The sequence below is a fragment of the Elephas maximus genome, chromosome 7 (assembly GCF_024166365.1).
Source record: "Elephas maximus indicus isolate mEleMax1 chromosome 7, mEleMax1 primary haplotype, whole genome shotgun sequence".
NCBI classification, from domain to species: domain Eukaryota; kingdom Metazoa; phylum Chordata; class Mammalia; order Proboscidea; family Elephantidae; genus Elephas; species Elephas maximus.
The window spans coordinates 127,365,123-127,390,397 of NC_064825.1; the positions used below are offsets into that span (position 1 = coordinate 127,365,123).

At 47.3% G+C, this 25,275-nt stretch overlaps 1 protein-coding gene across 1 annotated transcript; it reads left to right on the forward strand.

Annotated features, from left to right (window-relative positions):
- Positions 1-11,998: 11,998 nt before the first annotated feature.
- Positions 11,999-25,055, forward strand: STIP1 (stress induced phosphoprotein 1). Its single transcript, XM_049892340.1, has 14 exons — positions 11,999-12,105; positions 15,508-15,717; positions 16,443-16,584; positions 16,740-16,881; positions 17,547-17,715; positions 19,091-19,217; positions 19,312-19,414; positions 19,646-19,766; positions 20,380-20,476; positions 20,616-20,740; positions 23,375-23,411; positions 23,671-23,774; positions 23,981-24,153; positions 24,572-25,055. The coding sequence occupies exons 1-14, from the start codon at positions 12,097-12,099 to the stop codon at positions 24,642-24,644; spliced, it is 1,632 nt and encodes a 543-aa protein (XP_049748297.1). The 5' UTR covers positions 11,999-12,096; the 3' UTR covers positions 24,645-25,055.
- Positions 25,056-25,275: the final 220 nt, after the last annotated feature.

Below are 25,275 nucleotides of genomic sequence, written 5' to 3' on the forward strand. Positions count from 1 at the left end.
TATCATATCATCTGCAAATAGGGACAGCTTTACTCCTTCCTTACCAATTTAGATGCCCTTTATTTCTTTTTCTTGCCTTATTGCTTTAGCTAGGACTTCTAGCACAATGTTAAATAGAAGTGGTGATAAAAAGCATCCTCGTCTTATTCCTGTTCTCAAGGGGAATATTTTCAGCCTCTCTTCATTAAGAGGAAATCCTGGTGCCGTAGTGGTTAAGTGCTACAGCTGCTAACCAAGAGGTCGGCAGTTCAGATCCACCAGGCGCTCCTTGGAAACTCTGTGGGGCAGTTCTACTCTGTCCTGTAGGGTTGCTATGGGTCAGAATCAACTCGACGGCAGTGGGTTTGGTTTTTTTTGGTCTACATAAAGAATATGTTGCCTTTTGGTTTTGTATAGATGCCCTTTATTATGTTGAGGAATTTCTCCTCTCTGCCTATTTTATTGGGAGTTTTTATCAGGAATGGGTGTTGGATTTTGTCAAATGCCTTTTCTGTGTCAATTAAGGTGATCATGTGTTTTTTTTTTTTCTTTTGTTACGTGGTAGATTATGTTGATTGATTTTCTAAACCATCCTTATGTACCTGGTATGAATCCCACTTGGTCGTGGTGTATTATTTTTTTGACAGGATGCTGAATTCTATTGGCTAGAATTTTGTTGAGAATTTTTGCATGTATATTCATGAGAGATATTGGTCTGCAATTTTCTTTTTTTGTGGTGTCTTTGCCTGGTTTTGGTATCAGGATTATGCTGGCTTCACAGAATGAATCTGGAAGTATCCTATTCTAATAAATTTTTTAAATATTGAAATAAAGTAGAAATGAAAGACTTCCTCCCCATTTGTACTCCACAAAGGTAACGACTTTAGCAGTCGGCTGTGTAGCCTTCGGGGCGACCAATGTGTGTCACGGTAGAACTGTGCTCCGTAGGGTTTTCAATGGCTGATTCTTCAGAAGTAGATCTAAGACAGGGAGCAAAGGCCCCGAAATGGGAGGACGCCTGTTTAAAAAATAGCGAAGAGACTGGTGTGGTTAGAGGAGAAGCAAATAAAAGAGAAATAGGCTATACTATCAGGGAGGTAATAGGTGGTTGAGTGTGGAACCTAGAGACTTAGTAAGACAGAGATCAGAAGGTCCCCTAAATCGCAAACAAAGTAACAAGAAATGGGCCAGGGCACAGAAACAAAGCCATTCCCCAGAATAGTGGGGTAGAGTATCTAAAAATAGCCTGGAAACTTCTTTAAAGTTGCCTTTTAGAAGCAGCTGGAGAAAACCAGGCCCAGGGACATGCACAGAACATCCACCTGTGACTGCTGTGTGACCTTCCACCAGGGGCAGTGAGGGGCTACAGCCTCAGCCAGGGAATCAAACCAAGGGAGTGAGAGACAGAGCAGGCGTGACATCCCGTAATAAGTCCTGCTACGAATCCCAGAGGCCTCCAGGACAGGAGCCATCTTGGAAAGCTGCTGTGCGGGCACCATAGTTAACATATCCCCACCTGTGTCTATGAATAAATATGAATCTTTTCCTGCCTAAGAACTTTTAAAAACTCAGGCTTATCTTTTTTTCTGTGAGATGAGGGTAAGTGTTGCTCTAGGCCCTCCTTGTCTCCATTTGAAAGCCTCTTCAATAAAGCTTTGCTCGTGTGGAAAACTGCATACCTTACTGCTCATTCTTGACCAGCGAGAGGCAAGAACCTTATTCCGGTAACAGATTGTCAGGCCTTTCTTCCAGGGCATCTCTGGGTGGATTCGAACCGCCAGCCTTTTCCTTAGCAGCCAAGCACTTAACCGTTTGTGCCATCTGGGTGTGATGAATCAGAGTCTGCTCAGCAACTGGAACTGACATGTTCTTCTAGACTTTTTCCATGCATAATAAACAAGTCCACAAATACAAGCCATTTCAGACAGTGCTGAGAGCTAGGAAGAGAACAAAACAGGGTTTGGGATAGTAGCCAGGTGATGATGAGGGCTACTTTGGTTAGAATGGCCAGGAAAGGCCTCTCTGAGGGAGTCCTCCCCGTGAAGAACTATGGAAAGAGCATTCTAGACAAAGGCCCTGAGATGGAAATGAGTTCAAAAGGCAGAAAAAGGCCAGAGCGGCTGGAACATATGGAAGCAAAAGGAAAGGGAGAGAAGCCCTAGAGAAGGAGGCGGGACCAGAGTGCCTCATGGGATCTGGATTTGATTCTAAGTATAGTAGGTATCCCTGGAGGGTTGTAAGTGAGGGAGTGGATGATTTGATTTTTCAAGGGTTCCTCTGGCTGCAGGGTGGGGAATGGACCATGGGGAAAGGATTGGCTGCCAGAAGCCCAGTGGAGATAATGGTGGTTGGAAAAGCAGTTGGGCAGAGATAGAAGTGGCTGGTACAAGTGCAGCACCCCACCAGGACTTCTACAGTTTGCAGAGAAGGGGCAAGTACAGGAAAAGCCCTTGGGAGTGACTGTTCTGTTTACTTACTGGTGTGTAACAAACCACCTTAAGCTGCCTTAGTTTAATGGCTGCGAACAGCCATTTAATTATATCAAGATTTTGGGGTCAGGAATTCTGTCACAGCTCAGCTAGGCGATTCTCCTACCCCATGTGGCCTTGACTAGAGTCACTCAATAGTATTCAGTTGGAGGCTGGGCTGGGCTGGAAAGTCCAAAACAGTCTCACTCATACACCTGGAGCCTGGGCTGGAACAGCTCGGGGCTGACCCCTTCTCTATCTCTCCACACAGCCCCTCCATGTGATTGCTTGGGCTTCCTCACATCATGGTGGCCTCAGGGTAGTCTGACTTATATGGCAGCATAGGGCTCCAAGAGCGAGTGTTCCAAAAGGCAGGTGGAAGCTGCCAGATTTATAAGGCCTGGAAACTGACAAGGGGATATTTCCACTGTGTTCTGTTGGTCAAAGTAGTAGTTCCAGAGTCCACCAAATTCAAGGAGAGGGGATATAGAACCCCCACCTTTCAATGGGAGACGTGTCAACAAATTTGCAGCCAACTTGCATTTCCCACAGTGCCCCCTCTACATCCTTCCCTTGGCACTGGGTGTCATACTATGTGCTGTCATGTAGCAGGTTTTGCTCTCAAACCCCGGGCTCAGGTGTGCAAGAAGTGACACTTCTTACATTTTTCTTAGATCTGGGTTTCTCCACCTCAGCTTTCCCGACATTTAGGGTCAAATAATTGTTGTGGGGGGCTGTCCTGTGCATTGTAGGGTGTTCAGCAACATCCCTGGCCTCTTCCTACTAGAAGCCAGTAGCAGTCCCCCTCCTCAGTTGTAACGACCAAAAATGTCTCTAGACATTGCCAAATGTCCCCTGGGGCAAAATCACCCCTGGTTGAGAACTACTGCCTTGGGATCAACTAATTCTGGCTCTAAGCCCCAGTCTTACGCAGCTATCAGGAAGTCTTATCCCAGTTATTAGTGGGATCCCTTCCCCCTCCAGATAGTACTAGAATGGGGGACTATAAAAACGGAGTGGCAGCAGAATTTGACCTCTCTAACTTCAGAAGGGGGAAGGAGAATCAAGATCAACAGCCCAAGGCTGATTCCTATGAGGCGGAGGTCAGGTATGTCTCCTCTCTCCGCCATCTTTACCAATTTTGACACCAACAGCACCTCCCACAGCACTCTCTACTTCTCTGCTGGCCACACAGAACTCACAGATAATACAATTATGGGGTTTATTAGGAAATAACAGGTTACAGTTCAGGCTCAGGAACGTTCAGGATACAGTTCTTCCATCAGGACGGACTCTTTTCAGTAGTGCTTGCAGGCACACCTCTCTCTCTGGCCCTGAGCCTCTGCTCTGCTCAGGCAGGTGTTACAAAGCTCTCTTAGCCCCTGCCAATAACTCCCCAGAGACACCCCAGGCACTCAGCGTTCTCGCTCCATTGGCCAGGAGGCCCACTTAGCGGTCTCCTGCCATCACTTCTCTGCCACTGCTTCTTGAGTCTCTCTCCCCCTCTGTCTTCTGGTTCCAGGAGCTTCTCAGTGCAGGGATTCCCAGGTCCTGGCTATTCTTCCTTGGTGGTGATGGGATGCTCTCCCTTGTGCCTCTGGTATGGCTCACCTCAAGCCCAGCAGGATGGCAAAACTGACCAATCCATTTGGTGGGCTACAATTACCCTATCTGCACAGTCCCACCGGATAACCTGAGTGGGAGGTATACGATTACGGCAAGAAAGGCCAGACAAAAGCAATCCATCATACGGCAGTGACAGTATGTGGTGCCCTATACCTTGGGGTCTACTCTCCTATCATGGCTGTTGTTGATGTCTTCATTGGCCTCACCTTAGTGAGCCCATGAGGTACAGCAGCTCTCCTCCCACCCCCCACCCCCCAACCCTGCACCTCACATAGGATTTGGCCTGGGAGCCCCTGGTGGGTTGGGGGTCCCCTCTGACTCTGGTCACCTACCAGCTCTGGGAGCCAACTCTCCTTTTCCCTTCCCAGTTGCAAGTAGGGGATGGTGGAGGTGGTGCAGAAGGGACTATATCCAGCTGATAGAGTTTGCTTATGACCTGGATGGGTCCAAAGTTTTCAGCCTGAACCACTGGAAGAACAGTGATAGCACTGACCAAGAGGGAAGTCAAGGGAGGGACGGGCTGGAGGGAGAATACTGGGGGCTCCATTTTGAACACATGGACAAGTCCATTAGATATCCAAATGGAAACACCAAGGAGGCAATTGGATAGATGATAGGTAGATAGATGGAAACAAGATTTGAGCCAAAGATAGAAGTCTAGGAGTCCTCTGATGTGGTATTGATAGCCACAGGACCAGGTAAGATCAACCAGGGAGGGAGTGTGGACAGTGAGATCCAGGATTGGGCTCTGGGGCTCTCTGATTAATAATTATTAGATATTAATGACCATCTTTTATCCCTTGAAGCGACAATGCCTTGATCTCTATACACGTTTACTGAATCATACACAATTCTATGGTATTTTATTTTCCCCACGTTTTCCTCCTAATCAGGATTCAGAGTCTGTCTTAGCAGGATAGCTGGAAGTTAGGATTGCTTGGTGTTGAAGTAGGAAATTAAAAGGTTTTCTTGGCTGTAATCTTTACAGAAGCAAATCTCTTGGGCTTTTTTCCATAGTGCAACTCAGTGGGTTCAAACCACCAACCTTTAGGTTAGTAGTTGCTATGGATTGTGTCCCTCCAAAAAATGTGTCAACTTGACTAGTTCGTGATTCCCAGTTGTGTCATTGTCACCATTTTGTCATCTGATATGATTTTCCTATGTGTTGTAAATCCTACCTCTATGATATTAATGAGAATGGGAATTCCAGAACACTTAATCGTGCTCACGAGGAACCTGTACATAGGTCAAGAGGCAGTTGTTTGGACAGAACAAGGGGATACTGAGTGGTTTAAAGTCAGGAAAGGTGTGTGTCAGGGTTGTAACCTTTCACCATGCGTATTCAATGTGTATGCTGAGCAAATACCAAGAAGCTGGACTATATGAAGAAGAACGGGGCATCAGGATTGGAGGAAGACTCGTTAACAACCTGCGTTATGCAGATGATACAACTTTGCTTGCTGAAAGTGAAGAGGACTTGAAGTATTTACTGATGAAGATGAAAGACCACAGCCTTCAGTATGGATTACACTTCAACATAAAGAAAACAAAAATCCTCACAACTGGTCCAAAAACCAACATCATCAATAAACAGAAAAAAGATTGAAGTTGTCAAGGATTTCATTTTACTTGGATCCACAACCAACACGCATGGAAGCAGGAGTCAAGAAATCAAAAGACACATTGTGTTGGGTAAATCTGTTGCAAAGGACCTCTTTAAAGTGTTGAAAAACAAAGATGTCACCTTGAAGACTAAGGTGTGCCTGACCCAAGCCATGGTATTTTCAATCACATCATATGCATGTGAAAGCTCGACAATGAATAAGGAAGACCGAAGAATTGACACCTTTGAATTGTGGTGTTGGCGGAGACTATTGAATAATACCATGGACTGTCAAAAGAATGAATAAATCTGTCTTGGAAGAAGTACAACCAGAATGCTTCTTAGAAGCAAGGATGACGAGACTGGGTCTTATGTACTTTGGACATGTTGTCAGGAGGGATCAGTCCCTGGAGAAGGACATCATGCTTGGTAAAGTACAGGTCAGCGGAAAAGAGGAAGATCCTCAATGAGGTGGACTGACACAGTGGCTGAACAACGGGCTCAAGCATAACAATGATTTTAAGGATGGCGCAGGACCCGGCAGTGTTTCGTTCTGTTGTGCATAGGGTCGCTATAAGTCGGAACCGACTCAACAGCACCTAACAACAAACATGATGTTAATGAGGTGGAATTAGTGGCAATTATGGTAATGAGGCAGGACTAGATTTACAAGATTAGTCTTAAGTCAATCTCTTTTGATAAACAAAGGACAGAAGTGAGAAGAGAGACAAGGGGGACCTCATACCACCAAGGAAGAAGAGCCAGGAGCACGTGTCCTTTGGACCTCGGGGTGCTAAAAAGCTCCTAGACTGGGGAAGACTGATGACAAGGACCTTCCTCCAGAGCCGACAGGGAGAGAGCCTTCTCCTGGACCTGGCAGCACCCTGAACTCAGACTTCTAGCCTCCTAGACTGCGAGAGAATAAATCTGTTAAAGCCATCTATTGAAGGTATTTTTGTTATAGCAGCACAAAGTAATTAAGACAGTTGTCAAGCATAAACCATAAGAGCCACCCAGGAACCTAAAATATTCTTTAGGAGTTTCTCAGAACCCAGAGCAGGACTGTGCACTTGCTCACTGGGAAAAGATGGGAGTGTCTTACATTCCCACCTCAACAGTGAAAAATTTCACTTAAAAAATCCCAGAATTCTGAGCTGCAACCCTTCCCTACCCCCTACCACCCCATGCAGAGTTACCTGAACTCCAGCTAGTTTTTTTCTGGTATTGGGAGAACTTCTAAATTGGGAGTTTGCTCTGCAGAGAACTTGCCAACATACATCAACCCCTTATTTCTCACTCACTGCAGAATCTGTGGCTTCTGAGGTGACCGTGAATACAGGTCTCACCATGCTCTGGGCACCTGGGACACAGAGACAGGACACTGGCCGGCCCACGCTGCTGCCTCGCTGCCCTTTTCTCAGGAGGGCTCTGCATTTGCCGAGAGGTTTGGAGAAGCCTGAGTTGGTAGAAATTATAATAAGAGCTAACATTTCTGTGTTTGGAAGTGGCTTTGCCATAATGCTGAAGAAGTTTAAGCTTCAGGGTCAATTCGTACCACTTCTATGCCCCACAATTCATTTTTTATTTGTATTTTTCTTTCTTCAAAGAGAGCTCTCAAATATTTATAAGATTTTGGTCTGACAAGACTTGAGGCCACCTGGTATGGACTACATTCTTTAATCTTTGTAGTAACCCTGGGGAGTCAGTGATGGTCACCATCTCCATCTTATAGACGAGAACTCTAGAGCGTACAAAAGCCTTCTTGGGTTTCTTGAAAGTTCCAAACTTATTCCAACCTCAGGGCCTTTGGCTTTGCACTTTTGTTGCCTCATCTGGCATTCTGTCTCTGGCCAGCTTCTTTGGGCCTTCACTAACCACCCTATGCCTCGGAGTTCCTTCCTCTCCACCTTCCAAGTCGTTCTATTCCTTACCTCCCTCTGTTTTCATTATAGCATTTGCCACTCTTTAGAATTGTCTTCATTTGTGCTTTACTTTCACTTAACAAATACATACAGTGCTTATTCTGTACCTAGGCACTGTTATGGGTGCTTTACAAATTCCAGTTCTTTTACTCCTCACAACTATTCTACATTGAAACTTTTCTATCCTCATTTTAAAATGGAATCAACTGAGGCACAGAGAGGTTAAGCGGATTGCCTGAAGTCACACAGCAGATGAGTTTATGTATCATCTGTCTCCTCCACTAGAAGACAAGCTCCATGCGAGTAGAAGCTGCACCTGTGGGCTGTCTTGTTCACTGCTACAGCCCCTGCACCCGGAACATTGGCTGCACACAGTAGGACTTTAAAAAATGTGTGAGAAAGGAGGCTGGACCCACCAAGGGAGGAATGGGAAAGAAGCTGGAGATAAGACGTGGGGGAGATGACAGACAGCCTTGAAAGTCAACCAGAGATGGAAGAGCTGGTCTGGGGGGTGGCAGTGGAATTGACAAGAGTGTGGCAGTCTGGAGACACTGCCAAGAAGAAATAAAGGTCTTGCTGATAGACCTCATCGAGTAGATGAATAAGAGAAAAGGCCAAAAGCGTCGGAGTTACCCTTGAGTACTTCTCCGTGCTCTGTGCCAAATCCTGTTGGCTCCTCCTTCAAAATGCACCTGAATCCAACTCTCCTCACCTCTCTCTGCTCGCCCTGGCTCACCGCCCTCAGGGCCCTCCTGGATTATCGCAACAGCTTCTAAGGGGGGCCTTCTGCGTTCGCCCTTGCCATCTTCACCAGTTCCCCACACAGCACCAGAGGGATAGTGACAAACTAAGTTAGAGCATGTCACTCTTCTGCTCAAAACCTGCCAACATGTTCCCATCTCTCTGGGAGTCAGAACCAAAGTGAATGGTCTCATGTCCTGCTCCCTCTCTGCCCTGTTCTCCCAGTCCTTCGAGACTCCCACCTCAGGGCCTTTGCACCTGCTGTTCCCTTGGCTTGCAAGGTTCTTCTCAATTCTCCACAAATCTCACTCCCTTACATCTACAATACTAGCTTCTCCTTGAGGTTTGCCCTGTCCCCTCTATTGAAAATGCAAGACCATCCCCCCTACCCAGGCTTCCTTTAACCCCTTCTCAGCTCTGTCTTTCTCCATAGCACTTACGCAAACATACTATACACTTGAGTTTATTCTCCCCCACTAGAATAACGACTAGAAAAACAATGATTTTTATCTGTTTCGTTTACTGCTTTTTCTCCAGTGCCCAGGATTATACCTGCCACATGATAAGGTGTTCTGTTACATTTGATGTATGCATGGATCACACCTCAGCATAAAGAGAACAAAAATCCTCACAACTAGACAATAAGCAATATCACGATAACCGGAGAAAAGACTGAAGCTGTCAAGGATTTCATTTTACTTGAATCACAATCAACGCCCGTGGAAGCAGCAGTCAAGAAATCAGACAACATATTGCATTGGGTAAATCTGCCGCAAAAGACCTCTTTAAAGTGTTAAAACCAAAGAGGTCACGTTGAAGACTAAGGTGCGCCTGGCCCAAGCCATGGTGTGTTTAGTCGCCTCATATGCATGCGAAAGCTGGACGATGAATAAGATCGAAAAAGAATTATGGTGTTGCCAAAGAATACCAAATACACCACGGATTGCCAAAAGAACGAACAAATCTGTCTGGGAAGAAGTACAACCAGAATGCTCCTTAGAAGTAATGATGGCGAGACTCCGTCTCACATACTTTGAACATGTTATCAAGAGGGATCGGTCCCTGGAGAAGGACATCATGCTTGGTGGAGGGTCAGAGAAAAGAGGAAGACCCTTAACAAGATAGACTGACACCATGGCTGCAACAATGGACTCAAGCACAACGATGATTGTGAGGATGGCACAGGAGTGGGCGGTGTTTCGTTCTGTTGTACAGGGAGTTCCTATGAGTCGGAAACCACCCGATGGCACCTAACGTTATATTTGACAGATCAACGTGGTGGTTCAGTGGCAGGATTCTAGATTTTCATGCTGGAAACTCAGATTTGATTCCTAGCAGTGTGCCTCATGCACACCCATGACCCATCTGAGGCTTGTGTGTTGCTCTGATGCTGAACAGGTTTCAGCAGAGCCATCAGACTAGGACGGTCTCAGAAGAAAGGCCTAGCAAACTATTTTTTGAAAACCAGCCAATAAAAACAGTCCGATCCACAACCAATCATGGGGACGGCGAAGGGTCAGTTTTGTTCAGTCCATTGTATACGGGGTTGCAATAAGTCAGGGGCCAACTCAATGGCAGCTAACTACATGCCAGACACTGTGTGAGGTACCAGGAGCAGGACAATAAAGGAAAACAGACATAGGCTCTGTCCTCATAGCCCTTAGAGGAAAGTGAGATGCTGATACCAAAGCCACTGGTTTAACTGGTGACTGGACATGGGCATGGCCCACAGTGTTATGAAAGCAAATCACAAGTGAGTGGAGCTTACATCGTGTGCTTGTTGGGGACACGTTATCAAGGAACCCTGACAGCTCATCTTAGCCTGAAAGATGGGACATTAATCTGGCAGAGGCAGTGGAAGAGTGAGCACAGCAGGGGCAACAGCTTGTCAGGAGGCCCAGAGTGAAGGAGTCGGCCTAGTTCAAGGAACAGATGTCAGTGTGGCTGGAGTTCAGTGCTGAAAGTAGAAAGAAACCAAAAAAAAAAAAAAAAAATTGCCATCAAATTGATTCTGACTGATGGTGACCATGTGTTTCAAAGCAGAACTGTGCTCCACTGGGGTTTCGATGGCTGTGACCTTTAGTGTTGTTTTTTGAACTTTTAGAATGTAGATCACCCGGGCTTTCTTCCAAGGCAGCAGTGTAGATTATAACTACAAACCTTTTGGATAGTAGCCAAGTGCTCAACTTTCTACACCACCCAGACTCCCAAGATGAAAAGTAGGAGGACTGCCACCTTAGATGGGCCCTGAACCCCATCCTAAAGACTCCAAGAGTTTTAAGCGAGGGAGAAGGGTTACCAGATATGCCAGTCTGCCGTCACTTTGGTTGCAGAGTTGAGAATGGATCAGACACAGGCTGGGGAGGAAGAGGAGGCTGTGGAGTCAAAGTATTAGTATAGGCCAGGCACTTGAAGCCCTAGGAAGACACTGTGTTACCCAAGAAGGGGAAGAATGAGGACACAGTAGGTTCACGACCCTCAGCAAGCCCCATCCAGACCCCAGACATGTGGCTCTTTTGTTCCATTCATTGACCCTGGAAACAGCATTTTAATCCCAACGATTTAGTATGGGTCCTGCAGGCCCATCGCGCCCCCTAAGCCCTCTCGCCTCTCTCAGGGTGCCTGCCCTTCTTACCCCTCGCATTTGGGGCTGGCATTGAAGTCCCTACTAGGTGGTCAAGTACCTCATTCAGGTCTTTGCTTCCTTCCCCCCTTTACGTCAGAATAACGAAGACAGCTCCCTTTCAGTAAGTGCTAGCCGATGCAAAATGCCTTCGTGCACGCGGCCTCCTGAACCCCTAGGTTAGCAAACCTTTGACCCGAGAGTCTCATGGAGACCGGCTGGCCAGCTGTCCCGCCAGCGTGAGTGCCCCGACCGGTCCAACTCGAGTCCCAGCGCTCGCCACCGCCACGCGGCATCCCTAACAGGCCGAAAGCTCGGGAAGGCCGGCGCCCAAGGGAAGGGAGCGCCTCCCCTTCTCCCGTGACCAACGCGGACAGTCACGCCGCCGGCTGAGACCCCCACGGCCGACGCACGGGAGGAAGGCTGAGGCCTCTGCTGCCGGGAGGAGCAAAACGACCGGCCGGAACTCGCAGCAGGGCCAGGCGTGAAAGGGCCTTGAGCTCCGGCTGCGCCGGCTGCCACACACCCGCAACCAACCCGGCACCAGCAGCAGAGGGCGACTGCGGCTGCAACCTCCGACAAACCACGGGCGGGGCGAAACCAGGCCACGGCTCTTTGACGGACAGCAATTTAACCCTATCAGCGCAAGGTGTTTGGCAAGTCTCCGCCCAGTTGAAATTTTATTCTGGAGACGATTGCGCCAAGAGCTCCGTCAGCCCAATGGGAGAGGTGGAAATTTCCAGAAAGAACTGAACCAATGGGTGCGGCTAGCGAAGCCGTGATTGACGGAGCAAGTGACTAATCGTTGTAGCAGAAGCCCGCCACTCCCACCAATCATGGAACATGAGGTAGGCGGGGCTTGCTAGGGATAGCCCAATCCCGAGAAGCGGGGGGGCAGGGCTGAGGGGATTACTCTCCGCTACCCAATGAGAGTGAAGAGAAGATGATAGGCTAGGACTTAAACCAATAGTAGAGGAGCACAGAGAGCCTCCAGGAGGAGCTCGACCAGTCAGCAGGAGAGGACGGGGCGGGCGCGGGGGGTCCCGGCAGCTTCTAGTAGGTTCCAGAAGGAGGCGCGTGCGGTTGGGAACGCGGATCCGACGAGTTCGATTCAACGGGGTTCCGGACCAGGCTATGGAGCAGGTGAAGGGGGAGGGGTAGGCTGGAGCACCGGGGCGGCTCCGGGACAGGGCGGGCCGGGCCGCGGCCGCAGGAGGAGAGCGAGGCGGGTGCCCGACTGGGAGGCCGGGGCGAGCGAGCATCGGCGGGGAGGCGAGGGTATGAGGGCCGCGGCCGGCGGGTGGGAGGTGAAGAGTGCAGCGAGGCCCGGGCCGTCGGACCGCGCAGAGCTGGGACCGCGCGTGGCCTCCCGCTCCGGCGACGAGGGCCAGGGGAGGCAGCGGCTCCGCGTAAGGCCGGCCCGCAGCGGTAAGAGGGGCCGCGGCCGGGCCCCGAGGCCTCCCGGGGGGTGGCTCCAGGGAGAGCGGGGGGCATGGTGCCTGCACCCTGGGGGGGGTACGGAGGCGGCGAGGGGCCAGAGGAGTGGCCGGAGTGATCAGAGTCCTTGTCGGGGAAATTCGCAATTCGGGCGATCGGAGATGGCTTGCGGGAATGCCACCCCGGACTTGGCCACAATGAACTTGGAAGAATCCGAGCGGTGGGACAGAAAAACAGCGGATGTAGCGGCGGGACTTAGTGGCCTGGGACCCAGTCGGGTGAAAAACTACTTTTCTGTGTCTGAGATCGGGTGGCGTAGCGCTGAGGGCAGGACGAGCGGCGGGCCGTGTCGGTGGAATCAATCCCGGCATGACCGGTGTTTCACAGCTGTGTGTCCGGCCCCTCTTCCCTCTTCCCTTATTTTATTATTATTTTTTGGGGAGGGGATTTTAGAGTGAGTGAGGTCGGACACTTCAGAGAGGTCGGTTTCTCATTACTCTAGGAGGAATTTCTTCCTATAGGAGAGTGAGACTATAGATGAAGTAAAGAATTCATCTTTGCTTTTTATTTTGGGGGGCCAAGCTTGAAGCTGCTGTTGTTGCTGGTTACCTTCCCTGACTTGGTTGTGTGTCCTCAGTGGCCTGTAGGTCGTGAAAGGCTTAGGGTTTGTTCGATTGGAAGTTGTCTTTAACAGCCGTAAGGATTGAAAAGAAAAGAAAAAAAAGGAACACTGGGCTGACTCGTTTTTTTGGCTGATGTACAAGGTGAACTTTTTGCTCTAATGTAGGGATTACTGTTCTAGCCAAACCTGGAGCTGCTTTGCTAATTTAAAGAGAAAAACGAGGGTGGGAATGGAGAGGTTAAGAAACTTTTTGCTCCGTGTGTCTGGAATTAAGTAGGCTGTAGTATAGGCAAGAAAGACTTGAAATAAACGCGTTGCTGTGTTAAATTTAGGAAAGGGGCTGTTCCCACTGTAACGAAAATAGTAGAAAGAGATCACACCGCCCATTATAGGAATGTGTGCACTGGCAGGCTGAAAATGGATGTGTAAACTCAAACAGCAAATTTGTATGGCAGATGTATCTATATAATAACTAGCCATTTTAATTCCAGGTGTGTCAGAGCTTATTGTCTTCAACCTGTTTCTCAAAACAAACACGTCTCTGTTTTTTGTTTCCGTTTTCAACTCTGAGATCCATATTTCGGTTTTAGGCAAGGTTCAAATTGGACAAATTTGAATGTCGCCTAATACTGGAAAATTGGACAGATTCGAATGTCCAAATTGGATTTTTTTGTGTCTCCCAAATCCTTTCTCTGTCTGATCTGAAACAGACACACAACCATATGCCACATTAAAGAGATTGGTATTTATGTATCTTGTGCTTAAGGTGTTAGTGGTTTCTATTTCAAGTCCTAAAATGCTGGTCATGACCTACGAAGTTTATTTTCTGACCCACTGCAGGTCACCACTCAGTTTGAAAAATGCAGTTCTGTAGGATAGAGGGGGGTCCCTGGTGACACACTGGTTAGGTGCTCAGGTGCTAACGGCAGGTCAACAGTTTGACCCCACTGGCTGCTCCTCGGGAGAAAGATGTGGCAGCCTGCTTCTGTAAACATAGTCTTTTGGAAACCAAATGGGGCAGTTCTGCCCTGTCCTGTAGGGTTGCTGTGTGTTGGAATCAGCTTTTTGGCAGTGGGTTTGGGTTTTTGTTTTTTGTTGTGTTTTTTTTTATATGTATATATATATAAGATAGCAAGGACTTGAAGCTGTTCTTCAGCTGTCTTTTGATACCAGTTGAGTTTTGTAACTTTTTGATCTCTGACCTCCATCCTGGGCTTTAAGGTTTTCATTCTCTCTCTAAATTTGGCAGTTTCTTTCTCCCTTTCCTCTCTGAGATTTCTGGTTGGTGGAGGTTCCCAATTGGTGTGCCTTGGGGTTCCAGAATCGTTTCTTTTAACCACATTTATTTGGTCATAGGTGGGTGATAGATACATTCTATGATCTCACTGAATGTTTACATTTTAAGGAGCCTTTGAGATGTTCCTCCTCCCTCAGGTAGGCTGCTTCAGGGCACCTGACCTTTTGGGAGAGGGGCTGAGGTCCCCTTCACTTTATTTTGCCCCTTGGTTTCCTGCTGAGCCAAGTCTGCATGTTTGAGAGGACAGGAGACTAAGCTCTCACCTCCATGGTAACATACTAATTTTAAAGTGTGGTAAGACAGGGACGATTTTAGGGGCCTATCTTTCCTTTAAGGGACCATGTTGGCACCATGGTAAAGCACTTGGCTGCTAAGCAAAAAGTCAGCCGTTCAAACCCACCAGCTTCTCTGCTGGAGAAAGATGTGGCCGTCTGCTTCTCTAAACATTATAGTTTTGGAAATCTTTGGGTTAGTTCTATTCTGTCCTATAGGGTCTGTATGAGTCAGAGTTGACTAGATGGGAATGGGTTTTGTTTGGTTTTTTTTTTTTTTTTTAGTTTTCCATTAAGGAACAGAACCTTAATCTACCACGTGGTGACATATCGCCACATGGGTACTTGGGGAAAGGTAAAGGTTCTTCTCTGATAGGAGGAAACAGCAGGTGGGCCATGGGTAAGCATCTGCACTGAGGAAGGGCACCGTCCACCATGCTAAATCCTCAAAGTCACTAGTGCATGGCTGAGAGCACACCTGCTCATGTCCCTCCCTGATTCCCTCTTCCTCTGCTCGGTTTATCTTTTGGACTTCTTGGAAATCTATAGTAAATGAATTTTTCTCGAAAGGAAGTCCTGGGTATGGCCTAGAGTGACTTCATCTGCTCCAAGTGGAGCGTTTCGGAAGAGTACCTTGAGGCCTTGCTAATGCACACAAGACCCGGAGAAGAGCAAAGAGATCTGCCTTCTTGCTCCTGGTTATTTTTTCTCTGCTTGTTCCTAAAGGGGTTGGAAGTGTACGTGAATTGACCCATGATTTTTCTCCTCTCTGTTTCGTAACCTATTGCTTGGTAACCGCAGAAAAGAACGAATTTCACCCAAAAACTTGGACAAAAGAAGCGTATCGTGGCAGGAAACCTAATTGGCGCCTTGTGGTTCCTTGTCCATGTGTTCTGAAGTATCTGTCATCGTTTCAGGTAAATGAACTAAAAGAGAAGGGCAATAAGGCCCTGAGTGCCGGTAACATAGATGACGCGCTGCGGTGCTACTCGGAAGCAATCAAGTTAGATCCCCAGAACCATGTGCTCTACAGCAATCGCTCCGCGGCCTATGCCAAGAAAGGAGACTACCAGAAGGCTTACGAGGATGGCTGCAAAACTGTGGACTTGAAGCCTGACTGGGGCAAGGTAAGCTGTTGGGGCTCTTCAGGTGTTTCCCGGAAATGTCTGTTGATATTCTCAGGCATGCAGTGCTTACCTCTCAGGCTCTCCTGAGTTACCTAGTTGTCTACTGAGTAGACTCAGTGTATTACCCACCCACCTTCCTGCCTGTTTGAGTTTGTTGCTCAGAGAAGTAGCATGTTTTGTCAGACTTAAGATACCGTCAGTTGTAAGTCATGCTTTATTTTTTCTTCAACTAAAAAAGAAAATGCTAAAGACACTGATGACACTGTTGGTCCTAAGATAAACGAGGCATGGGGATGTGTGTGTCTTCTATGTTGGGCTGGAGTCTGACAGAATCAGTCTTGGTGTGGTGGTCTCTTCCCACTCCTGTTTTCTCTCTGGCCTTCACATGAATACCTGTTGTGTTCCGTGAAGTGTAAAGTGGGTTTTTTTGAGTTCAACTTCTGGGTTTGTCTTTAAGTCTCAAAGAAACCAAACCTGTTACCACTGAGTCAACTCCAACTCATAGTGCTCCTATAGGACAGAGTAGAACTGCCCCACAGGGTTTCCAAGGCTGTAAACCTTTATGGAAGCAGACTGCTGCATCTTTTCTTCCATGGAGCAGTTAGTGGGTTCAAACTGCTGATTTTTCAGTTAGTTGAGTGCTTAATAACTGCACTACCAGGACTCTTTGGATTTACCTCTATATATCCTTTGTTTTGTTTCGTGTTTTCCTTTGCTGGTTTAAGGGCTATTCACGAAAAGCAGCTGCTCTAGAGTTCTTAAACCGGTTTGAGGAGGCCAAGCGAACCTATGAAGAGGGCTTAAAACATGAAGCAAATAATCCTCAGCTCAAAGAGGGTTTACAGAATATGGAGGCCCGGTTGGCAGGTAGGTAAGAAGAACGCTGTCTTTGTATTAATTTTATTAATTGCATTAAATTTAAGCTGAATTTCCACCCGGGCTGTCACATCTGGTAGGCTCTAGGTCACAGTGACTTGAGTGAACCCATTACACAGTGATTGTCTTTTCTTTGTTTGGGACAGAGAAGAAATTCATGAACCCTTTCAACATGCCCAATCTCTACCAGAAGTTGGAGGGTGATCCCAGGACAAGGGCACTGCTCAGTGACCCTTCCTACCGGGAACTGATAGAGCAGCTCCGAAACAAGCCATCTGACCTGGGCACGTAAGTTAAGGCAGCATGTCGAGTCTCTGGGGATGGACACGAGTGTTGTGCTTGCGGACCCTACGGCAGAGGGCACTCTGGTTTAGACCACAGGGTTTCTGACGTCAGTTTTTCTCCGCAGAATGGTGTGGGAGTTATTTGTTTTTGTATAGAAGGTCAGGGAGCACACATATCAGTTATCTGGAATGTTTCTTCTAATGCGCACATGTCTCCTCCCTGCTCTGTTATGATTTGGTGACTCTGATCCAGCACCACCCGTTCTTCCCGTACACATAGGCCCCACGTTTCCGTCAGTGTATTGCAGTGGAAACAGGGTTGACGAAAGCCTCAGGTGTATCATGTCTCCAAAGCTTATACTGGTATCCGTCACTACGTGCATCGCTCCAGTTTCTGAGGCAGGATAGTGAAGGATTCCTTTGATAATTCATTTGTCTGTGTATCTGTTGGCTTCACGAGATAAATCTGACGTTTCCATCCTTTTGTTTTAGATGGATTTGTGCAGGACTGTGTATTCGCCAGTTGTAACTCTTGGGTGGTACGGTATCTAGTGATCTTTTGATGGGCGAGAAGCTTCTATGTATAGGGAACAGGTTTAGCAGTAAGTGAGGCCTTACAGTAGTTGTGGGGAGGAACATTTCCGTTTTTCCTTCCCATTAATTTTCTAGGAAACTGCAAGATCCACGGATCATGACCACACTCAGTGTCCTCCTGGGAGTAGACCTGGGCAGTATGGATGAAGAAGAGGAGGTCGCGACCCCTCCACCACCACCTCCTCCCAAAAAGGAGACCAAACCGGAGCCGATGGAAGAAGATCTCCCAGAGAACAAGAAGCAGGTCTTATTTTCTTTTCTCTTCACCGTCATACATGTGCGAACAGCCTACCCATTAGCAATATCTGTTGTCCGATGGGGACACCTGTAGATCTTGGATGACCATAGGTATTTTTTTAGTGCTTAGTACGAGGTAGGTATTGTATTCGACTCTGAGTTTGTTTGCTTTTAGGATGGTATTATCAACTCCATTTCCCGGGGGGAGGGGGAGGACTGAGGTTCCAAGAGACTCTGTGTCTCACCCACGGTCATACCACCAATGTGTGGAATTAGGGGTTTGAACCAACTCTACCTCTGCACCTTTAAAAATCTACTAACTGGATGGTGGGTGGTGAGCCTATGCTCATCTAGGCCTTGGTGTGTAAACCTTGTAATCCTCAGATCTCTTAGGGAAATTGGAGCCGCTTCAAAGTGGGGGAGGGGAACTTCACTGACAGTCACTTGAGGGGCTTTTACTGGTCTTCTTGCAGCTTTGACAAGCAGTCAACCTGGGGCAAGTAGCCTATTGGTGGGAAGCATCCTTTCTCTGTCCTCATTGTTAATTTTTTAGAAGGTCAGCTTCACAAGAGATTTGATAGGAGCCGTGTTTCTCAGAGACTAAGCATGAGAGTTATATCACCTCAGCCCCAGTAGGCAGTCAGCATGCTCACTGGTCCCTGCCCGGATAGAGAAGGACAGTGTCTCCTGTGTTTGGGCTCCTGCTTCCCAACTGGACTTGGTATTTAGTTGAAAGTTGCACACTTAGCAATAGCGTCTTCCAGAGCAGGACGCACGTGCCTAAATGATTTTATTGCCCTCCTTGTGAACAGGAACAGCAGGTTGTTGCCAAATTTAGCATCTTTAAATGGGTGAGCGTTGGTTGTTCAGGGTACCTCCAAGGTGGAAAAGAGCCCCATGATGTGGGTGGTGGTGCAGTAAAGACTTCTGCCATGGTTATGGTCCCCTCTCATCTCTCCTGTCTGCATTGTTCTCTCACGACTGAGACCCTGAGGCACCCAATGACAGACACTGGATTTGCTCCAGCCTCTCAGAATAAAACTTAGTGCAAAATCTACCATTCTCACTCTTGCCCTGACGAACCCCTCTATTTTCTGATAAAGTTCAGGAAAGCAGGTTGCAAAGGGGGGATTTTAGAGGAAGTAAAGATGAAATCTTCAGGGGATTCTTAAATTTCCTGTAATTTCTAACTGCGGGCATTTCACTGTTGTAATTTGTACGGTGACGCATATAGAGGCCTTCGGATACGGAGAACTTGCTTCGTCTGTAGACAAGTTAGTTACACATGCTATTTCGGTACCTGTGAGCCATCAGAGACTCTTGGTCTGTTTGCTCTCTGAGTTAGATTTGCTCAGCACTCACTTCTTCCAATCCTCGTCTAGGCACTGAAAGAAAAGGAGTTGGGGAATGATGCCTACAAGAAGAAAGACTTTGACACAGCCTTGAAGCATTATGACAGAGCCAAGGATCTGGACCCCACCAACATGACTTACATTACCAATCAAGCAGGTGAGGCCCAGAAAGTGGGGCGAGAGAGTCTTTAGGCATTTGTGAGGGAAGAAGCAAGGACTGACTGTGTTTTCTTAACCATCCTGCCTGGCAGCGGTGTACTTCGAGAAGGGCGACTACAACAAATGCCGGGAGCTTTGTGAGAAGGCCATTGAAGTGGGGAGAGAGAACCGAGAAGACTATCGACAGATTGCCAAGTAGGCGCAGCCTTCCATGATACCTGGAATGAGGTGGAGGGCTTGACGTCCAAGACTTAGATTTGCTGGCACGGGGAGGAGGGGTTACTGGTTCCAGAAGCTGCTGTGTTAAGAATAGGCTGGAAGACAGAAGGTGTGGAAGGGGTGTTAGTACGGAGGTATCTTCTTGTCAGGGACCGACCTTGTCTGATCCTGCCCTTAGCAGATACTTTCTTCTCTTGCCTTTATCAGAGCTTATGCTCGAATTGGCAACTCCTACTTCAAAGAAGAAAAGTACAAAGATGCCATCCATTTCTACAACAAGTCTTTGGCAGAGCACCGAACCCCGGATGTGCTGAAGAAGTGCCAGCAGGTGGGCAGGGAAAGATTCGGGGCTCGTTTCTTTTTATTAATCGTTACTCAGTGTTTATTTTTTCATTCATTACTTGTTTAATAGCGGATCTCAGATTTTTTTAAAGAAGTTGCATTTGTTCTCTCGTATGGTTTTGCCCTGTTACTTATGGATGACGGCATGTACAAATAATCTGGCACTCTTGCAGGCCTTTTTTATTTTCTTGGTTTTTTTTTGGACAGCAGTGGGTTTTGTTTTGGTGAACATTTTAATCTTGAATGTGCTAATGGTGAGGGTCGGTGCACTGACAGCGTTCTGGTTCTTGTTGTAATAAGGTTTTTCTTTGGTGACCAAAGTATTGTGTACTGTGCCAACTGTTACAAACTATGGAGGAGGCATTTTATTCGCTAAGAAAAGGCTACAGTCAATTGTGCTATTAATACGTGGATGTTTTTCTAACAGGCACGTCTATGTAACAGTGTACTTTGGTGATAAGGAATGTAAGATTACTAAAATAAATTAAGTTTTACCAGCAGTACTCTTCAAAAGTTAAAATCCTCATTAGGTTTTGTAGCCCAATATTTAGATGTTTATGGGAATTTAACTTGCTATTTCAATAATTTTGTTTTTGTAGGCAGAGAAAATCCTGAAGGAGCAAGAGCGGCTGGCCTACATAAACCCTGACCTGGCTTTGGAGGAGAAGAACAAAGGCAATGAGTGTTTTCAGAAAGGTACTAGAGCTTAGGCCACGGACTTTGTGGGTAGAAGGGTGTGGCCGTCCTTTCTGTGCCCTGGCTGCAGAGCGAGTGTGGCCTGGTGGGAGGTGGTGGCTTCTGGCATTTTAAAGTAATTTTTCTTTTCCTTGTCCAGGGGACTACCCCCAGGCCATGAAGCATTATACAGAAGCCATCAAACGGAACCCACGAGATGCCAAACTGTATAGCAACCGAGCTGCTTGTTACACCAAACTCCTGGAGTTTCAGCTGGCGCTCAAGGTAAGGAGATGGGGGAGCTGTGAAGCACCGCAGCATGAGGGGTATACTGCTTTCTCTCAGTGTTTTCATCATTTTATCAGTAATAATGCTTTCTCATTCTTTTCAGTGAAGGGTCACACAACAGTTTAGGTTTCCATTCAGCAGTTTCTGCACAAGTTGATCAAGTGATGTTGGTTACATTCGTCACCACATGTGAACATTCTTGTTATTTCTATTCTCGTTCTGTTTCCACTCACTTAGACTCCCTGCTGCCTTATATTCTCATTTGTGTTTTAAAGTAATTTTTGAATGTTTGGTCTCACTCATATAGATGATTTTTTTTAAGGAGCATGGTACTTAAAGGTGATACTCACTATTTTGTGAGCCAATCTGTTAGCTGCAAGGTGACCTTGGGTTAGTTTCAGTTGAAGGTTTAAAGAGTATCTCAGGGCAGTAATCTTTGGGAGTCTTCAATTCTCAACTAGTCTAGTAAGTCTGGGTTTAATTTTTTTAGGAATTTGAGGTTCTGTTCCACATTTTTATCCCATTCAATCTTAGGTTTTTGTTTCGATCATAGGTTCATAATGGGATGTGCATGGTTTGTAAAATATGGGGCCTCTGCCTGCTCGCTCTTAGCCTTTGGTGTTATCAGTGGTTGGGAGTACTTGGGGAAGTGGACCCTCTTCACCTTCCCTGAGGACTTGAATCCTTTTCAGTACAATTTCCGTTCTGTACTGTTTGATGTTTAGCTCAGCTAGGTAGGTTGGCTGTGCTGAGTCAAATCAAACGTGGTCACGCGTAATTTGTTCCACACTGGTGGTGGTCTCCGTCATTTGCTTCAACAGGAGCTGCTTTGTGTCTCTGAGAGGTTCTTTGGCTGTTCTTAAATGGACAAACCCAAACCGTATTAAGGGCGGGTAACAATGTGATCTATCTAGAGCCGCCAGTACCTGGATTTGTATTGCTTTGGGTTTTTTCTGTGGTTAGAGGTGTTATTGCCAGGACTGTACAAGTCTGCATCAAAAACAAATTGGTTTACAAAGCAAAAAATAGCAAGTCATGAGTCGCCTATGAGTATGGGAGGTACTTAGATCGAACGAGCAAATGGGAAAAAAGAATGAATGAAATTGGCTGTTGGTGGAGTTGGCGTTAAAGCCCAGGTTTGCTAACTATACTGCATGGTGTTCTTTTTTCTGTTTTTTTTTTTTTTTCCACTAAAGTTTATCATCTTCTTGTTGAGAATAAACACAGCAAAACGTATGATTCTCCCTGTCCAGTCACAGTACTGCGCGCTACTGGTAGCACACTCGATAACATCCGCTGTATGACCTTAATCAGATTCCCCCACTTGTTCCACAAACGTTTTAAAACTGTCAGTATCGTCGGGATCGACTTGACGGCACTGGGTTTTTTTTAATCAAGGTTCAAGCACGTCATCTGATGTCATTCTCTAGTTTCTCAAACTGGAACAGTGTCTTAGTTACCTAAACCAAACCAGTTGCCATTGAATCAATTCCGACTCATAGCAACTCTATAGGACACAGTAGAACTGCCTGATAGGGTTTTCAAGGCATACGTGGTAGATTTGAACTGCCAGTCTTTGGCTTAGCAGCCAAACTGTTAACCACTGCACCACCAGGGCTCCCTTAATTACCTAGTGCTGCCTTAATAAATAACACAAGTGGGTGACTTTAAAGAACAAATTTATTTTCTCACATTTGTGGAGACTAAAGTCCTTTCAAAAGACCAAATGGGGGTCTCAGCTGTGTCATTTCCTCTTCTGCGGTCCCCTCTCCAAGTTTCTCATGTCTGCCTGCAATCTTTGGGGGTGTTCCTTTGTTCATAGACAGATTTTCACATGGTGTGTGTATATTCTCTTTTATAAGATCCCTCTCGGCAGTGATGAGGTTTGGGACCCACCCTGCACCGGTATGACTGTCTAGACAGTTAATACAGGTTAGGACACGTTTTAGGAGGACATAGGCCATAAGTTTCTCCACCTTTACGTTTTTTGCTGACATTGGTCCATGATCAGGATTTGTCTCATCACGTTACTTGCACCACTGTTTCCTGTATGCTTTGCCTAGTGTTACATAGCACAGATGGTAAGACTGACAGACACTCTGCAGACAAGGTAGATGCTCTGCAGTCGCTGAGGTCAAGGGTTCGATAAGCTAACTGACCCACCTGCCTTAGATTATTTCCTCTAAAGGGTGGACCTTGTCTTAGTCATCTAGTGCTGCTGTAACAAATACCACAAACTGATCCCTTATCATCAGTCTTCCCTGATCGAGGAGCTTCTCAGGTGCAGGGATCCCAGGTCAAAGGACACGCTCTGCTCCTAGTACCTGCCACTTTCTTGGTGGTATGAGGTCCCCAACTCTCTGCTTGGTTCCCTTTCCTTTTTATCTCGAGAGGGAAAAGGAGCGTAGGCCATACTCCAGGGAAACTCCCTATACCTTGGATCAGGGATGTGATCTGGGTAAGGGTGGTGGTTTGATCCCAGCCTAATCCTCTTTAACATAAAATTATAATCACAAGATGGAGGACAGCCACACAATACAGGGAATCATGGCCCAGCCAGATTGATAAACACTTTTTTTGAGGCCGTAATTCAGTCCATTATGGCCTCATTCTTTTTTCCTTCTCCTCTAGGACTGTGAGGAGTGCATCCAGCTAGAGCCAACCTTCAGTAAGTGCGTTTCTGCTGTCTCTACCCCTGTCTCTTGACGTGACCAAAAAGTGAGAGAGAAGGAAGGGCCTGTTGAATCTGCCTGCATGTCCTCCGGCCTGTAGCAGTTGGGGGACCTAGCTTTTGGCGGGGGTGGAGCAGTTGGGAACCCCTAGCCTTCGGCGGGGGTGGAAGGGTGTTCGTGTGCAGATGAAGAGGCGGAAGCAGCAGCCTTTAGAGCTGCATTTTGGGTAATGCCTCACCCTCCGTTTTTGTCTAGTTAAGGGTTATACACGGAAAGCAGCTGCCCTGGAAGCAATGAAGGACTACACAAAGGCCATGGATGTCTACCAGAAGGCGCTCGACCTTGATTCCAGCTGCAAGGTGGGGCTGCTGTTGGCATTAGTGGCCTTCCCTGCCTCTGCTGCTCCTTTGTGTTTTCAGTGTTCCTCCACTGAGTCTTTGTCTCCTCCATTTCCACACATGTTCACCTCTTTTTCTTTCTCAATGACCTCTGTCATCTTGGATCTGTAGAAGCAGTGAGCCAGGTAGTGCTAATGCCTACCCCCTTGGTCTTTGCTGGCGTGCAGGAGGCAGCAGACGGTTACCAGCGCTGCATGATGGCCCAGTACAACCGGCACGACAGCCCTGAGGATGTGAAGCGACGGGCCATGGCCGACCCTGAGGTGCAGCAGATCATGAGTGACCCAGCCATGCGGCTCATCTTGGAGCAAATGCAGAAGGACCCCCAGGCACTCAGCGAGTATGTGGAGCAGGGGAAAGTGAACAAAAGCAATGGATGAGGATGCATAAGACTGTGTTGGGGGTGGGACCAGTCTGGGTGGGATATTTATTGTGTAACTCTTACTTTAAAGGGTGGCAGCTGGTGGGTGAGCTGAAGGGCTTCGTTTGTATATTAGTTATGGTAGCCTGAGCTGTCAGCTGAACAGACCCTTTTTGCTCAGAGAACGTCTTAGATTAAAGCCGTGTTCATGGACTCTGCAAGGTGGAACCAGCAAGGTTCTGACTGGAAGGCTAGAGAGGCCTTTTCAGGTCTCTGTGTGGTCATCTTTGCTAGGACTCCTCAACACCCTTTTGGCGTCTTTTAAGGGCTCGCTTTAAGAGCAAGTAAGGCTTTTCAAGTTATGCTTCATTCCAAGTAACTCTGTCTCCTTCATTAGACACTTGAAGAATCCCGTAATAGCACAGAAGATCCAGAAGCTGATGGATGTGGGTCTGATTGCGATTCGGTGATGACTTGTTCATCCCCCTTCCCTTCGCCCCACGTGGAAAGAGGAGCTGGGACCGCGGCACGCAGCACCAAGCAGAAGGGAGAGAAGGGGAAGAAACACCTTATGTCTATATATTTATACATGCCTACGTGGAAGATACAGAGACTCATACTCGCGTTACTTGTACAGCCGCTGCCTCGGCCCTCCCAGCTCACGCATGGTCTCTTCACTGCTGCCCTCAGTTCCCTGTTTCCGTCCCTTCCCCTTGGTCGCTGTCTGGGCTGCTCTCCCATAGTTGGTTATTTTTATTTGGGACAGTGGGCATGCCTGGGGAGGGGAGAGTGTTCTTCCCAACCTCAGGTCCCAACTGTCTTCACGTTGTTAATTCCACGTCCCCTCAATAAAACAAGCCAGTTGGGCGTGGTTACATGTTGCTGTGTCATTTAGTTCTTGACTTGAAAGGGGGTGCCCTGTCAGGCTCACTTTCTGGCTTATGAAGGGTATGGGAGCTGAACAAAAGAGACAAGTCTTTTTCAGATGGGACGTTGGGAATTTGGTTCCGTGGCCTTGCTGAGGTGGTCACTAGGTGGTGCTGTTCCCCAGTTAACTGCTGAGAGGGATCCTGGAGGCTCTCTATACCCAGAGACCCTTAG

Bases quoted from the DNA above. Each gene is read 5' to 3' on its own strand.
- STIP1 (XM_049892340.1), top strand. The intron at 16,882-17,546 runs GTAAGTTAAGGC...TTAATTTTCTAG, and splicing joins AAGCCATCTGACCTGGGCAC to GAAACTGCAAGATCCACGGA. The intron at 20,477-20,615 runs GTACTAGAGCTT...TTCCTTGTCCAG, and splicing joins CAATGAGTGTTTTCAGAAAG to GGGACTACCCCCAGGCCATG.